General features: G+C 37.3%; 1 protein-coding gene across 1 annotated transcript in view; it reads right to left on the bottom strand.

The window, feature by feature from the left end:
• Positions 1 to 736: 736 nt before the first annotated feature.
• ndufc2 (NADH:ubiquinone oxidoreductase subunit C2) overlaps positions 737 to 16,873 on the bottom strand; it is a 17,517-nt gene continuing 1,380 nt past the window's right edge. The window contains exons 2-3 of the mRNA XM_062061066.1: positions 4,538 to 4,681; positions 737 to 826 (exon numbers count right to left, since the gene is read on the bottom strand). Of these exons, the coding sequence (XP_061917050.1) occupies positions 777 to 826; positions 4,538 to 4,681 (194 nt within the window). The 3' untranslated portion in view covers positions 737 to 776. The remainder of the gene's footprint in view (positions 827 to 4,537; positions 4,682 to 16,873) is intronic.

The following is a 16,873-nucleotide window of genomic DNA, read 5'->3' as shown; positions in this document are numbered from 1 at the left end:
CAAAAAGGTGAAAAGTTGTAATGTCGACTATAATAACACAAAGCAGCCATGAAGGCTGTTATTTTTTATTTAAAACTACCATTTCTCAAAAAATAATGAATCAAAATCAATGTTATGAATTATTGACCTTATGAAGGCCCAATGACTTCACATCAAATAGTTATTTTTTACAAAAAGGAGGTAAAAAAAACAAACACTAAAAATGTTTTTAACTTATAATTGATACATCTAAAGTTGATCTTGAGATTTAAAAGTAAAGCAATGCATGACTTATTTTTAACACTTATGAGTGGGACCCTTTTGGATCCCTCAGACTGTTAAGTTTGTTTTTGTTTTTTTAAATCCCGCTGGCATTGATTAAAAAAATAATGAAATCAAATCAATGTAATGAAATATTCCACTTTGAAGGGAAAATATTGACCATTATAAAAACAGGGTTTTCTTTAACAAAAAGGCATAAAACATTAAAATAAAACAGATTTCAAGATGATTGTAGATATTTAGGCGACAGACAGAAAATATTGTAAGACTTATTTTTTAGCATTTTTATTAGAGCCTTATAGGTCCCGGGACCCTAATAGTTGAATCAAATAAAATATAAACAAGGACTTGGACTTCTTGTTTCCTGGACATCAACTCTTAATTTGAAATCCACTCCCATCTGCCTTGGTGAAATGCTGACTTGTCATTGTTCTCCTAGTTGAAGGAAGTGTTGTATGAATTAGACTAGAGATAGTTGCAGTGTAAGGTGTTTATTTAGAAGAACAATAGTGACGTCAGCGTATGGGATGGAAAGGCTCCACGATCTCAGCAAAGGTCTTGGTTTCTGGCGAGAGAAGACAATAAATCACTGAATATTGATCATAACAGTCAATATATACTAGAAAATATACTGATTCTCAACCGGTGGGCTGCAAGGAGAGAGTACTGTAACATCCCAGGGTCCCTGAATGCACCTCATTTAATTGTGAAGAGTGTGTGTGAACCTTGTGACACATGGGAGAATTTTCTCCCACACTGAGGACTCACAGGTGCAACCTTCTTATGCCCAATTGGAACTATGGGGAAATGTATAATTATGGGCCTACTGCATATTATTATTACTCCTCATACATACTGTACATGCTGAGATTTTATACTGATATGATGCACCTGGGGATAGGTTGATTGGCAACACTAAATGGTTCCTAGTGTGTGAATGTTGTCTGTCTATGTGATGAGGTGGCCACTTGTCCAGGGTGTACCCCGACTTCCGCCCGAATGCAATTGAGATAGGCTCAAGCCACCCCGAAAGGGACAAGCGGTAGAAAATGGATGGATGATACCAGCAGTTCGTCACTGGGAATCTGCCATATGCCCACCCAGCCCCAAATTAAAAATGTTTATACTTGTGATTTTTATTCAAGACAAAATCTTGTTAATATTTGTTTTATTTAATCAACCTGGAGTTTTATGTTTACACTCAAACTACAATGTTAAAACAAGACGAGAAATACATGTTTATTGCATTTGAAAGGATTTACATGTGTTATTATTGTATATTATTATTACATCAGTGGTTAATTTGGTCCCATAAAATAATGGCAATAATATCTTTAAAGGCCTACTGAAATGAAATGCTTTTATTTAAACGGGGATAGCAGATCCATTCTATGTGTCATACTTGATCATTTGGCGATATTGCCATATTTTTGCTGAAAGGATTTAGTAGAGAACATCGACGATAAAGTTCGCAACTTTGGTCGCTGATAAAAAAAAAGCCTTGCCTGTAGCGGAAGTAGCGTGACGTCACAGGTTGAAAGGCTCCTCACATCTGCACATTGTTTACACCAGCAGCGAGAGAGATTCGGACAGAGAAAGCGACGATTACCCCATTAATTTGAGCCAGGATGAAAGATTTGTGGATGAGGAACGTGAGAGTGAAGGACTAGAGTGCAGTGCAGGACGTATCTTTTTTCGCTCTGACCGTAACTTAGGTACAAGCTGGCTCACTGGATTCCACACTTTCTCCTTTTTCTATTGTGGATCACGGATTTGTATTTTAAACCACCTCGGATACTATATCCTCTTGAAAATGAGAGTCGAGAACGCGAAATGGACATTCACAGTGACTTTTATCTCCACGACAATACATCGGCGAAGCACTTTAGCTACGGCGCTAACGTGATAGCATCGTGCTTAAATGCAGATGGAAACAAATGAAATAAGCCCCTGACTGGAAGGATAGACAGCAGATCAACAATACTACTATCAGGAGACACCGAACCAAACACTGGACCTGTAACTACACGGTTAATGCTGTGCCGCCTGTCGAAGCCTAGCAATGCTGTTGCTAACGACGCCATTGAAGCTAACTTAGCTACGGGGCCTCGTCAGAGCTATGATAAAAACATTAGCGTTCCACCTACGCCAGCCCTCATCTGCTCATCAACACCCGTGCTCACCTGTGTTCCAGCGATCGACGGAGCGACGGAAGACTTCACCCGATCATCGATGCGGTCGGCGGCTAGCGTCGGATAGCGCGTCTGCTATCCAACTCAAAGTCCTCCTGGTTGTGTTGCTGCAGCCAGCTGCTAATACACCGATCCCACCTACAGCTTTCTTCTTTGCAGTCTTCATTGTTCATTAAACAAATTGCAAAAGATTCACCAACACAGATGTCCAGAATACTGTGGAATTTTGCGATGAAAACAGAGCTGTTTGTATTGGATCCAATGTGTCCGAATACTTCCGTTTCAACCATTGACGTCACGCGCATACGTCATCATACATAGACCTTTTCAAGCGGAAGTTTAGCAGGAAATTTAAAATGTCACTTTATAAGTTAACCCGGCCGTATTGGCATGTGTTGCAATGTTAAGATTTCATCATTGATATATAAACTATCAGACTGCGTGGTCGGTAGTAGTGGCTTTCAGTAGGCCTTTAAAGGCCTACTGAAAGCCACGCAGTCTGATAGTTTATACATCAATGATGAAATCTTAACATTGCAACACATGCCAATACGGCCGGGTTAACTTATAAAGTGCAATCTTAAATTTCCCGCTAAACTTCCGGTTCGAAACGCCTCTGAGGGTTGACATATGCGCGTGACGTCAATCATTGAAACGGAAGTATTCGGACACCATTGAAGTCAATACGAAATAGCTCTGTTTTCATCTCATTATTCCACAGTATTCTGGACATCTGTGTTGGTGAATCTGTTGCAATTTGTTCATTGCATTATGGAGAAAGAAGCTGAGCAAGCAAAGAAGAAAGTTGTCGGTGCGAAGTGTCTATTTTGCGAGGGAAGTCAGCAACGACACGTACACAGCCGGCGCTTCTTTGTTTACATTCCCGAAAGATGCAGTCAAGATGGAAGAACTCGGACAACAGAGACTCTTACCAGGAGGACTTTGATTTGGATACACAGTTGCGATAACGTGAGTACACAGCTGCGCTTCCAAACATTTGATCGCTTGCTATAACTAGCTCGAGCTAGGAGCTAGGAGCTAGCATTAGGATTAATTTGTGGCATATTAAATATAAGCCTGGTTGTGTTGTGGCTAATAGAGTATATATATGTCTTGTGTTTATTTATTGTTGTAGTCATTCCCAGCTGAATATCAGGTCCCACCCGCGCGCTTCCAAACATTTGATTGCTTGCCCGTACGTGCGTGTCATGTACGTAACTTTGATTAAATATATAAGCTTTATGAACCTTGGGTTAGGTGAACGGTTGTTTGGGCTGAGTGAGTGTGTGTGTTATGCAGGTGTTTGAATTGTATTGGCGGGTTATATATACGGATCCCGTCCATATTACCCGCTCGAGCTATAACTAGCTCGAGCTAGTAGCTAGGAGCTAGGAGCTAGCATAACAAACACCTAGGTGTTTTTATGCGGGATTAATTTGTGGCATATTAAATATAAGCCTGGTTGTGTTGTGGCTAATAAAGTATATATATGTCTTGTGTTTATTTACTGTTGTAGTCATTTCCAGCTGAATATCAGGTCACCCCCGGCTCTCACAGCATCTTCCACTCCCCACTAGTCCTTCACTTGCACTTTCCTCATTTAAAAATATTTAATCCTCGCTCAAATTAATGGGGAAATCGTCGCTTTCTCGGTCCGAATCTCTCTCACTTCATGCGGCCATCATTGTAAACAATAGGGAACTTTGCGTATATGTTCAATTGACTACGTCACGCTACTTCCGGTAGGGGCAAGCCTTTTTTTTATCAGATACCAAAAGTTGCAATCTTTATCGTCGTTGTTCTATACTAAATCCTTTCAGCAAAAATATGGCAATATCACGAAATGATCAAGTATGACACATAGAATAGATCTGCTATCCCCGTTTAAATAAATAAAAATCATTTCAGTAGGCCTTTAATCAACAATAATTGGTAGGTCAAGCCTATCGAAAGCTGAGGGCATTATGAACAGAGGAAGGTTACATTTGCCCTCATTTCCACAGCTGGTAAAAATATCAAGTCTCATTGATTTTCCGTTAAGAACAGGTATCGTGATACAGTTTTCAGCCCTGGTAAAAACTCACCCTTGGGCCTGAACTCATCGGGGTAGAGTTTGATGTACTCCTTCATGTCTCGGTCCAGTCTGGCATTGACGTAGTTTTCATATTTAGTCATGTGGTAGCCCACGAACCAGCCAATTGTCGCCAACAGGACCTGCCGATGGACGCCTGCAGAAAGAAGCAGATTTGCTCTTAAATGCTTTTTTAAAATGACAGAAAGAGAGCAGAATTGACCAGCGTCACTTTATCATTTTCCGCACAGCAACCTTTTTAAACCAGTTCAGATAGACGAGCATTATTGGATGCGATTATTAAAACAGCTGACAAGTTCATGGAGTATTGTGTGGTAAACTCCATACCTCTCTATGCATGTTTATAGATAAGTTCAGTGTGGTAAACTCCATACCTCTCTATGCATGTTTATAGATAAGTTCAGGGTGGTAAACTCCATACCTCTCTATGCATGTTTATAGATAAGTTCAGTGTGGTAAACTCCATACCTCTCTATGCATGTTTATAGATAAGTTCAGGGTGGTAAACTCCATACCTCTCTATGCATGTTTATAGATAAGTTCAGGGTGGTAAACTCCATACCTCTCTATGCATGTTTATAGATAAGTTCAGTGTGGTAAACTCCATACCTCTCTATGCATGTTTATAGATAAGTTCAGTGTGGTAAACTCAATACCTCTCTATGCATGTTTATAGATAAGTTCAGTGTGGTAAACTCAATACCTCTCTATGCATGTTTATAGATACGTTCAGTGTGGTAAACTCCATACCTCTCTATGCATGTTTATAGATAAGTTCAGTGTGGTAAACTCCATACCTCTCTATGCATGTTTATAGATAAGTTCAGTGTGGTAAACTCAATACCTCTCTATGCATGTTTATAGATAAGTTCAGTGTGGTAAACTCCATACCTCTCTATGCATGTTTATAGATGAGTTCAGTGTGGTAAACTCCATACCTCTCTATGCATGTTTATAGATAAGTTCAGTGTGGTAAACTCAATACCTCTCTATGCATGTTTATAGATAAGTTCAGGGTGGTAAACTCAATACCTCTCTATGCATGTTTATAGATAAGTTCAGTGTGGTAAACTCCATACCTCTCTATGCATGTTTATAGATAAGTTCAGTGTGGTAAACTCAATACCTCTCTATGCATGTTTATAGATAAGTTCAGGGTGGTAAACTCCATACCTCTCTATGCATGTTTATAGATAAGTTCAGTGTGTAAACTCCATACCTCTCTATGCATGTTTATAGATAAGTTCAGTGTGGTAAACTCCATACCTCTCCATGCATGTTTATAGATAAGTTCAGTGTTGGCGTTAACACATTTTTTCTGTCTTTTTACGCACTGAAATCAGAAAGGATGTGCAATTACGGTAGTCTACGCGTGGGCACGCGATTATTTTTTTATCGCGGGTGTTTTGTATACCATATATCCCGGACTATAAGATTGAGTTTACCCACCTCAGTGCTTTAAGAAGCGTTGGAAGGGGTAGAATTTGACTTATATTGCAGATGATAAGAACAGCCGTCACTTTGAAATATCACAGCCAATGTACAAATGAATGAAGGGCATACTTACTCAACAGCCATACATGTCACACTAAGGGTAGCTGTATAAACAACGCCAACACTGTCATAAACATATGCTATATTGTGAACCCATACTAAACAACAATGACAAACACATTCCGGGAGAATATTTGCACTGCAACACAACACAACAAATACCCAGAATTCCCTGCAATACCAACTCTTCCAGGACGCTACACTATTTTATTTGGTACAGGGTGTAATTATAAGTGTGACCAGTAGATGGCAGTCAAACATAAGAGATAAATCTCAAGTAAAAAAACACCAACATTTTAAATGTTCCATTGAAAATATAGAACATTACACACGGCGCTCAAAAATCTATCAAAATGTTTTATTAGTAAATGTTTTAGTGCTATTTCTAATATAAAGTAGTGTAAAGTTCTTACTTATATCTGTCAGTAAACTCAGCATGAAAGCACTAAAACATACCGGTGTAGTGAGTTTACATTATTCACCCAAGGAACTTTAGTTACTAGAGAGTTCTGGTCAGACGCTTTTTCACAGGACACATTTCCTGTGTTGGAGATGCTGCTCCGTTATTGATTGCAGTAAAGTGGGAATGTCATTGAAACAGTTAGCGCCATCTTTTGACACTTCTTCCACTACCGTCCTTGCACGCTACAACAAAGATGATGGGGAAAAGACGCTGTCCAAGTGGAGGCACATAAATTAGACCGCCCACAAACTGTGGTCTGGAAAATACGGTATTTCTGCCGGGTCAAATGATTAATAATTTATTATTGGTGGACTTCAAAGTAATGCACTTTCCAGTACAGTTTCAATATGGCATTTGTTTTCTTTTGTTCTTTTTTTAATGAATGACGTACCGCTTAAGACAAACTTTCTTCCGCAACACAATATAGAATGTGAGATATAACAGAATAATGCATACATTTATCATTAGTTTTAAAAAAAGTAAGACCCCAAAAATTTACTGTGGGACCCCATTTCTATGACTTGATACCATGAATTGATTAACGTGGACCCCGACTTAAAGGCCTACTGAAAGCCACTACTAGCGACCATGCAGTCTGATAGTTTATATATCAATGATGAAATCTTAACATTGCAACACATGCCAATACGGCCGGGTTAACTTATAAAGTGACATTTTAAATTTCCCGGGAAATATCCGGCTGAAACGTCGCGGTATGATGACGTATGCGCGTGACGTAGTCAGTTAAACGGAAGTTATGGTACCCGTAGAATCCTATACAAAAAGCTCTGTTTTCATTTCATAATTCCACAGTATTCTGGACATCTTTTGCAATTTGTTTAATGAACAATGAAGGCTGCAAAGAAGACAGTTGTAGGTGGGATCAGTGTATTAGCAGCGGACTACAGCAACACAACCGGAGGACTTTGTTGGAGAGCAGATGCGCTAGCCGGCGACCTCACCTTGACTTCCTACGTCTCCGGGCCGCCAAACGCATCGGGTGAAGTCCTTCGTCCTTCCGTCGATCGCTGGAACGCAGGTGAGCACGGGTGTTGATGAGCAAATGAAGGCTGGCTGGCGTAGGTGGAGAGCTAATGTTTTTAGCATAGCTCTGTGCGGTCCGGTTGCTAAGTTAGCTTCAATGGCGTCGTTAGCACAGCATTGTTAACCTTCGCCAGCCTGGAAAGCATTAACCGTGTATTTACATGTCCACGGTTTAATAGTATTGTTGATTTTCTATCTATCCTTCCAGTCAGGGGTTTATTTTTTTTGTTTCTATATGCAGTTAAAGCACGATGCTATCACATTAGCTCGTAGCTAAAGCGTTTCGCCGATGTATTGTCGTGGAGATAAAAGGCACTGAATGTCCATTTCGCGTTCTCGACTCTCATTTTCAAGAGGATATAGTATCCGAGGTGGTTTAAAATACAAATCCGTGATCCACAATAGAAAAAGGAGAGAGTGTGGAATCCAATCAGCCAGCTTGTACCTAAGTTACGGTCAGAGCGAAAAAAAATATGTATTTCACTGCATTCTAGTCCGTCACTCTAACGTTCCTCGTCCACAAATCTTTCATCCTCGCTCAAATTAATGGGGTAATGGTCCGAATAGCTCTAGCTGCGTTGAAAACAATAGGAAAATATGAGGGAGTGAACAACTGACAACGTCACGCTACTTCCGGTAGGGGCAAGGTATTTTTTTATCTGAGACCAAAAGTTGCGAACTTTATCGACGTTGTTCTCTACTAAATCCTTTCAGCAAAAATATGGCAATATCGCAAAATGATCAAATATGACACATAGAATGGATCTGCTATTCCCGTTTAAATTAAAAAAAATCATTTCAGTAGGCCTTTAAAGAAGTCAACTTATTGGGGTGTTACCATTTAGTGGTCAATTGTAGGGAATATGTACTGTACTGTGCAACCTACTAATAAAATAGAATATGTACTGTACTATGCAACCAACTAATAAAATAGAATATGTACTGTGCAATCTACTAATAAAATAGAATATGTACTGTGCAATCTACTAATAAAATAGAATATATACTGTAATGTGCAATCTACTAATAAAATAGAATATATACTGTAATGTGCAATCTACTAATAAAATAGAATATATACTGTACTGTGCAACCTACTAATAAAATAGAATATGTACTGTACTGTGCAACCTACTAATAAAATAGAATATGTACTGTACTGTGCAATCTACTAATAAAATAGAATATGTACTGTACTGTGCAACCTACTAAATAGAATATGTACTGTGCAATCTACTAATAAAATAGAATATGTACTGTGCAATCTACTAATAAAATAGATTATGTACTGTACTGTGCAACCTACTAATAAAATAGAATATGTACTGTACTGTGCAACCTACTAATAAAATAGAATATGTACTGTACTGTGCAACCTACTAATAAAATAGAATATGTACTGTACTGTGCAATCTACTAATAAAATAGAATATGTACTGTACTGTGCAACCTACTAATAAAATAGAATATGTACTGTGCAATCTACTAATAAAATAGAATATGTACTGTGCAATCTACTAATAAAATAGAATATATACTGTACTGTGCAATCTACTAATAAAATAGAATATATACTGTACTGTGCAACCTACTAATAAAATAGAATATGTACTGTACTGTGCAACCTACTAATAAAATAGAATATGTACTGTACTGTGCAATCTACTAATAAAATAGAATATGTACTGTACTGTGCAACCTACTAAATAGAATATGTACTGTGCAATCTACTAATAAAATAGAATATGTACTGTGCAATCTACTAATAAAATAGAATATGTACTGTACTGTGCAACCTACTAATAAAATAGAATATGTACTGTACTGTGCAACCTACTAATAAAATATAATATGTACTGTACTGTGCAACCTACTAATAAAATAGAATATGTACTGTACTGTGCAATCTACTAATAAAATAGAATATGTACTGTACTGTGCAACCTACTAATAAAATAGAATATGTACTGTGCAATCTACTAATAAAATAGAATATGTACTGTGCAACCTACTAATAAAATAGAATATGTACTGTACTGTGCAACCTACTAATAAAATAGAATATGTACTGTACTGTGCAACCTACTAATAAAATAGAATATGTACTGTACTGTGCAACCTACTAATAAAATAGAATATGTACTGTGCAATCTACTAATAAAATAGAATATGTACTGTGCAATCTACTAATAAAATAGAATATGTACTGTACTGTGCAACCTACTAATAAAATAGAATATGTACTGTACTGTGCAACCTACTAATAAAATAGAATATGTACTGTACTGTGCAACCTACTAATAAAATAGAATATGTACTGTACTGTGCAACCTACCAATAAAATAGAATATGTACTGTGCAATCCACTAATAAAATAGAATATGTACTGTGCAATCCACTAATAAAATAGAATATGTACTGTACTGTGCAATCCACTAATAAAATAGAATATGTACTGTACTGTGCAATCTACTAATAAAATAGAATATGTACTGTACTGTGCAACCTACTAATAAAATAGAATATATACTGTACTGTGCAACCTACTAATAAAATAGAATATGTACTGTACTGTGCAACCTACTAATAAAATAGAATATGTACTGTACTGTGCAATCTACTAATAAAATAGAATATGTACTGTACTGTGCAACCTACTAATAAAATAGAATATGTACTGTACTGTGCAATCTACTAATAAAAAAGAATATGTACTGTACTGTGCAACCTACTAATAAAATAGAATATGTACTGTGCAATCTACTAATAAAATAGAATATGTACTGTACTGTGCAATTGTAGTAGAATTTCTGACCTTTTGACCTATATTTCTTGTCTTTTAAGAATGTCCGCTCATTTTCAATACTCTTGTATTTTTGTGCCATTGAATGGACCAGTTGTGGGACAAAAGTGAATATTAAGTCGTGCCAACCTGTCTACAGAATGTGTTGACTGTCTAAAGGATTCGAGTTGTTATGGAACAGATAGGAAAAGCAAAACAAGACATTGACGCACTCGATAAGGAACGATGACGCACAACAGACATATAAAAAATGGCAGAAGACCGGAACTCGAGGGTGATTTTGGCTTGTGTGTGTCTTGTTTGCTCCGGAGTAACTTGTGGTTTGTCTGCACGGCCAACTCAATTCAACCTGCACTTCTGATAATGGGTAAATAAATTTGTTGTACTAAACTACTTTTGTTGCCTGCTTAAGCTTCGGACAATCCACTACACAATCTACTAATAAAATAGAATATGTACTGTGCAATCTACTAATAAAATAGAATATGTACTGTACTGTGCAATCCACTAATAGAATATGTACTGTACTGTGCAATCTACTAATAAAATAGAATATATACTGTACTGTGCAACCTACTAATAAAATAGAATATGTACTGTGCAATCTACTAATAAAATAGAATATGTACTGTGCAATCCACTAATAAAATAGAATATGTACTGTACTGTGCAATCTACTAATAAAATAGAATATATACTGTACTGTGCAATCTACTAATAAAATAGAAAATATACTGTACTGTGCAACCTACTAATAAAATAGAATATGTACTGTGCAATCCACTAATAAAATAGAATATGTACTGTACTGTGCAATCCACTAATAAAATAGAATATGTACTGTACTGTGCAATCTACTAATAAAATAGAATATATACTGTACTGTGCAACCTACTAATAAAATAGAATATGTACTGTACTGTGCAATCTACTAATAAAATAGAATATGTACTGTATTGTGCAATCTACTAATAAAATAGAATATGTACTGTGCAATCTACTAATAAAAGTCTCAATCAATCAAACCCTGGGACCCCATTTAGAAGATTCCTAGCGCCAACACAGCCACCTATATGAATGATCCCAGAGCTAAACGGAGTCCCAACATAGTTAGTAAAGTATGCAGATGAAAGTATTGCGCTAGTTAGTAAAGTATGCAGATGAAAGTATTGAGCTAGTTAGTAAAGTATGCAGATGAAAGTATTGCGCTAGTTAGTAAAGTATGCAGATGAAAGTATTAAGCTAGTTAGTAAAGTATGCAGATGAAAGTATTAAGCTAGTTGGTAATGTATGCAGATGAAAGTATTAAGCTAGTTAGTAAAGTATGCAGATGAAAGTATTTAGCTAGTTAGTAAAGTATGCAGATGAAAGTATTAAGCTAGTTAGTAAAGTATGCAGATGAAAGTATTAAGCTAGTTAGTACAGTATGCAGATGAAAGTATTGAGCTAGTTAGTAAAGTATGCAGATGAAAGTATTAAGCTAGTTAGTAATGTATGCAGATGAAAGTATTAAGCTAGTTAGTAAAGTATGCAGATGAAAGTATTGAGCTAGTTAGTAAAGTATGCAGATGAAAGTATTAAGCTAGTTAGTAAAGTATGCAGATGAAATTATTAAGCTAGTTAGTAAAGTATGCAGATGAAAGTATTAAGCTAGTTAGTAAAGTATGCAGATGAAAGTATTGAGCTAGGTAGTAAAGTATGCAGATGAAAGTATTGCGCTAGTTAGTAAAGTATGCAGATGAAAGTATTGCACTAGTTAGTAAAGTATGCAGATGAAAGTATTAAGCTAGTTAGTAATGTATGCAGATGAAAGTATTAAGCTAGTTAGTAAAGTATGCAGATGAAAGTATTGAGCTAGTTAGTAAAGTATGCAGATGAAAGTATTAAGCTAGTTAGTAAAGTATGCAGATGAAAGTATTGAGCTAGTTAGTAAAGTATGCAGATGAAAGTATTAAGCTAGTTAGTAAAGTATGCAGATGAAAGTATTAAGCTAGTTAGTACAGTATGCAGATGAAAGTATTGAGCTAGTTAGTAAGGTATGCAGATGAAAGTATTAAGCTAGTTAGTAAAGTATGCAGATGAAAGTATTGAGCTAGTTAGTAAAGTATGCAGATGAAAGTATTAAGCTAGTTAGTAAAGTATGCAGATGAAAGTATTGAGCTAGTTAGTAAAGTATGCAGATGAAAGTATTGAGCTAGTTAGTAAAGTATGCAGATGAAAGTATTAAGCTAGTTAGTAAAGTATGCAGATGAAAGTATTGAGCTAGTTAGTAAAGTATGCAGATGAAAGTATTAAGCTAGTTAGTAATGTATGCAGATGAAAGTATTAAGCTAGTTAGTAAAGTATGCAGATGAAAGTATTAAGCTAGTTAGTAAAGTATGCAGATGAAAGTATTAAGCTAGTTAGTAAAGTATGCAGATGAAAGTATTGAGCTAGTTAGTAAAGTATGCAGATGAAAGTATTAAGCTAGTTATTAAAGTATGCAGATGAAATTATTAAGCTAGTTAGTAAAGTCTGCAGATGAAAGTATTAAGCTAGTTAGTAAAGTATGCAGATGAAAGTATTGCGCTAGTTAGTAAAGTATGCAGATGAAAGTATTGCGCTAGTTAGTAAAGTATGCAGATGGAAGTATTGCGCTAGTTAGTAAAGTATGCAGATGAAAGTATTAAGCTAGTTAGTAAAGTATGCAGATGAAAGTATTAAGCTAGTTAGTAAAGTATGCAGATGGAAGTATTAAGCTAGTTAGTAAAGTATGCAGATGAAAGTATTGAGCTTGTTCAGGGGTCGGCAACCCGCGGCTCCGGAGCCGCATGCGGCTCCTTGACCACTCTGATGCGGCTCAGCTACATACATGCCGGCCCCCCCCCGATTTTCCCAGGAGACTTATGGATCTCAGTGTCTCTCATAGATTACTCCCAGGGAAAAATTAATCCTATTTACACTATAATTACTAAATAAAGGGCGTGCCCTAATTGCACTGCAGTAATTGTCCTCTATAGCATTTACATACAGCGTGCCAGTCCAGCCACATGTTGCATGTTGTTATTACTTGCACACACAGGAGACAGCAAAGCATACTTACTCATCAGCCACACAGCTTACACTGACGGTAGCCGTACCAAACAACTTTAACATTGTTACGTTACAAATATGCGCCGCACTGTGAACCCACACCAAAAAAGAATGAAAAACACATTTCTGGAGAACATCCCACCGTAACACAACATAAACACAACACAACCATTACCCAGTATCCCATGCAGTCCTAACTCTTCCGGTCTACATTATACACCCCCGCTACCACCAAATCCCCCCACACATCAACCCCCCCCCCCTGCGTTGGTTGAGCGGAAGAGTTAGGGCTGCATGGGATTCTGGGTATTGGCACCGTCAGTGTAAGATGTGTGGCTGCTGAGTTAGTACGCCTTGCTGTCACTTACGTGAGCAAGCTGAAATTGCATTCTACGTGAGGTCGAGCAGGTACACCGTTAGGGCGGACTGTAGAGGGCGCCAAATGCAGTGTCATCACGCTCTGATATTCGGGAGTCTCCCGGGAAAAATGAGAGGGTTGGCAAGTATGACGCTATCAAGCGCCATTCAGTCAAAACTCGCGGGCTGCACTAACATCAAATTTCCACATTAAAGTGTGTGCCGGTGCGTGTGTCGGAGACCCCTGGTTAACATAGCACAAAGCATTTAAGCTTTGTATGCGGTGTTTTTCATTTTAAATTTAAAAATTTTTTTTGTGGCTCCCATTACTTTCTTTAATTTGTGAAACTTGCCAAAATGGCTCTTTGAGTGGTAAAGGTTGCCGACCCCTGAGCTAGTTAGTAAAGTATGCAGATGAAAGTATTAAGCTAGTTAGTAAAGTATGCAGATTAAATTATTAAGCTAGTTAGTAAAGTATGCAGATGAAAGTATTGAGCTAGTTAGTAAAGTATGCAGATGAAAGTATTAAGCTAGTTAGTAAAGTATGCAGATGAAAGTATTAAGCTAGTTAGTAAAGTATGCAGATGAAAGTATTGAGCTAGTTAGTAAAGTATGCAGATGAAAGTATTAAGCTAGTTAGTAAAGTATGCAGATGAAATTATTAAGCTAGTTAGTAAAGTATGCAGATGAAAGTATTGAGCTAGTTAGTAAAGTATGCAGATGAAAGTATTAAAGGCCTACTGAAACCCACTACTACCGACCACGCAGTCTGATAGTTTATATATCAATGATGAAATCTTAACATTATAACACATGCCAATACGGCCGGGTTAACTTATAAAGTGACATTTTAAATTTGCCGCTAAACTTCCGGTTCGAAACGCCTCTGAGGATGACGTATGCGCGTGACGTAGACCGGCGAACACGGGTATGCCTTCCACATTGAAGCCAATACGAAAAAGCTCTGTTTTCATTTAATAATTCCACAGTATTCTGGACATCTGTGTTCGTGAATCTGTTTCAATCATGTTCATTGCATTATGGAGAAGGAAGCCGAGCAAGCAAAGAAGAAAGTTGTCGGTGCGAAATGGACGTATTTTTCGAACGTAGTCAGCCACAACAGTACACAGCCGGCGCTTCTTTGTTTACATTCCCGAAAGATGCAGTCAAGATGGAAGAACTCGGATAACAGAGACTCTAACCAGGAGGGCTTTTGACTTGGATACACAGACGCCTGTAGAGAACTGGGACAACACAGACTCTTACCAGGATTACTTTGATTTGGATGACAAAGACGTGCTACTGTGAGTATGCAGCTTTGGCTTTTTTTTGCGTATGTACGTAACTTTTTTTAAATATATAAGCTTTATGAACCTTGGGTTAGGTGAACGGTCTTTTGGGCTGAGTGATTGTGTGTGTTGATCATGTGTTTGAATTGTATTGGCGTGTTCTATGGAGCTAGGAGCTAGCAGAGGAGCTAGGAGTTAGCATAACACGTACCGTACCGTACGTGCGCGTCACGTACGTAACTTTTTAAAAATATATAAGCTTTATGAACCTTGGGTTAGGTGAACGGTCTTTTGGGCTGAGTGATTGTGTGTGTTGATCAGGTGTTTGAATTGTATTGGCGTGTTCTATGGAGCTAGGAGCTAGCAGAGGAGCTAGGAGCTAGCATAACAAACACGCAGGTGTTATTATGCAGGATTAATTTGTGGCATATTAAATATAAGCCTGGTTGTGTTGTGGCTAATAGAGTATACATATGTCTTGTGTTTATTTACTGTTGTAGTCATTCCCAGCTGAATATCAGGTACCGTGAGTATGCAGCCTTGGCTGCTAAACATTCGATAACTTGACCGTATGTGCGCGTCACATACATAACTTTTTAAAAATATATAAGCTTTATGAACCTTGGGTTAGGTAAACGGTCTTTTGGGCTGAGTGATTGTGTGTGTTGATCAGGTGTTTGAATTGTATTGGCGTGTTCTATGGAGCTAGGAGCTAGCAGAGGAGCTAGGAGCTAGCATAACAAACACGCAGGTGTTTTTATGCAGGATTAATTTGTGGCATATTAAATATAAGCCTGGTTGTGTTGTGGCTAATAGAGTATATATATGTATTGTGTTTATCTACTGTTGTAGTCATTCCCAGCTGAATATCAGGTCACCCCCGGCTCTCACAGCATCTTCCCTATCTGAATAGCTTCAACTCCCCACTAGTCCTTCACTTGCACTTTACTCATCCACAAATCTTTCATCCTCGCTCAAATGAATGGGGAAATTGTCGCTTTCTCGGTCCGAATCTCTCTCACTTCATGCGGCCATCATTGTAAACAATAGGGAACTTTGCGTATATGTTCAACTGACTACGTCACGCTACTTCCGGTAGGTGCAAGCCTTTTTTTTATCAGATACCAAAAGTTGCAATCTTTATCGACGTTGTTCTATACTAAATCCTTTCAGCAAAAATATGGCAATATCGCGAAATGATCAAGTATGACACATAGAATAGATCTGCTATCCCCGTTTAAATAAAAAAAATTCATTTCAGTAGGCCTTTAAGATAGTTAGTAAAGTATGCAGATGAAAGTATTAAGCTAGTTAGTAAAGTATGCAGATGAAAGTATTAAGCTAGTTAGTAATGTATGCAGATGAAAGTATTGAGCTAGTTAGTAAAGTATGCAGATGAAAGTATTAAGCTAGTTAGTAAAGTATGCAGATGAAAGTATTAAGCTAGTTAGTAATGTATGCAGATGAAAGTATTGAGCTAGTTAGTAAAGTATGCAGATGAAAGTATTAAGCTAGTTAGTAAAGTATGCAGATGAAAGTATTAAGCTAGTTAGTAATGTATGCAGATGAAAGTATTGAGCTAGTTAGTAAAGTATGCAGATGAAAGTATTAAGCTAGTTAGTAAAGTATGCAGATGGAAGTATTAAGCTAGTTAGTAAAGTATGCAGATGAAAGTATTGAGCTAGTTAGTAAAGTATGCAGATGAAAGTATTAAGCTAGTTAGTAAAGTATGCAGATGAAAGTATT

This window comes from Entelurus aequoreus, linkage group LG10 (assembly GCF_033978785.1).
Source record: "Entelurus aequoreus isolate RoL-2023_Sb linkage group LG10, RoL_Eaeq_v1.1, whole genome shotgun sequence".
Taxonomy (NCBI): domain Eukaryota; kingdom Metazoa; phylum Chordata; class Actinopteri; order Syngnathiformes; family Syngnathidae; genus Entelurus; species Entelurus aequoreus.
This window is presented reverse-complemented; position numbering and strand designations above follow the sequence as displayed.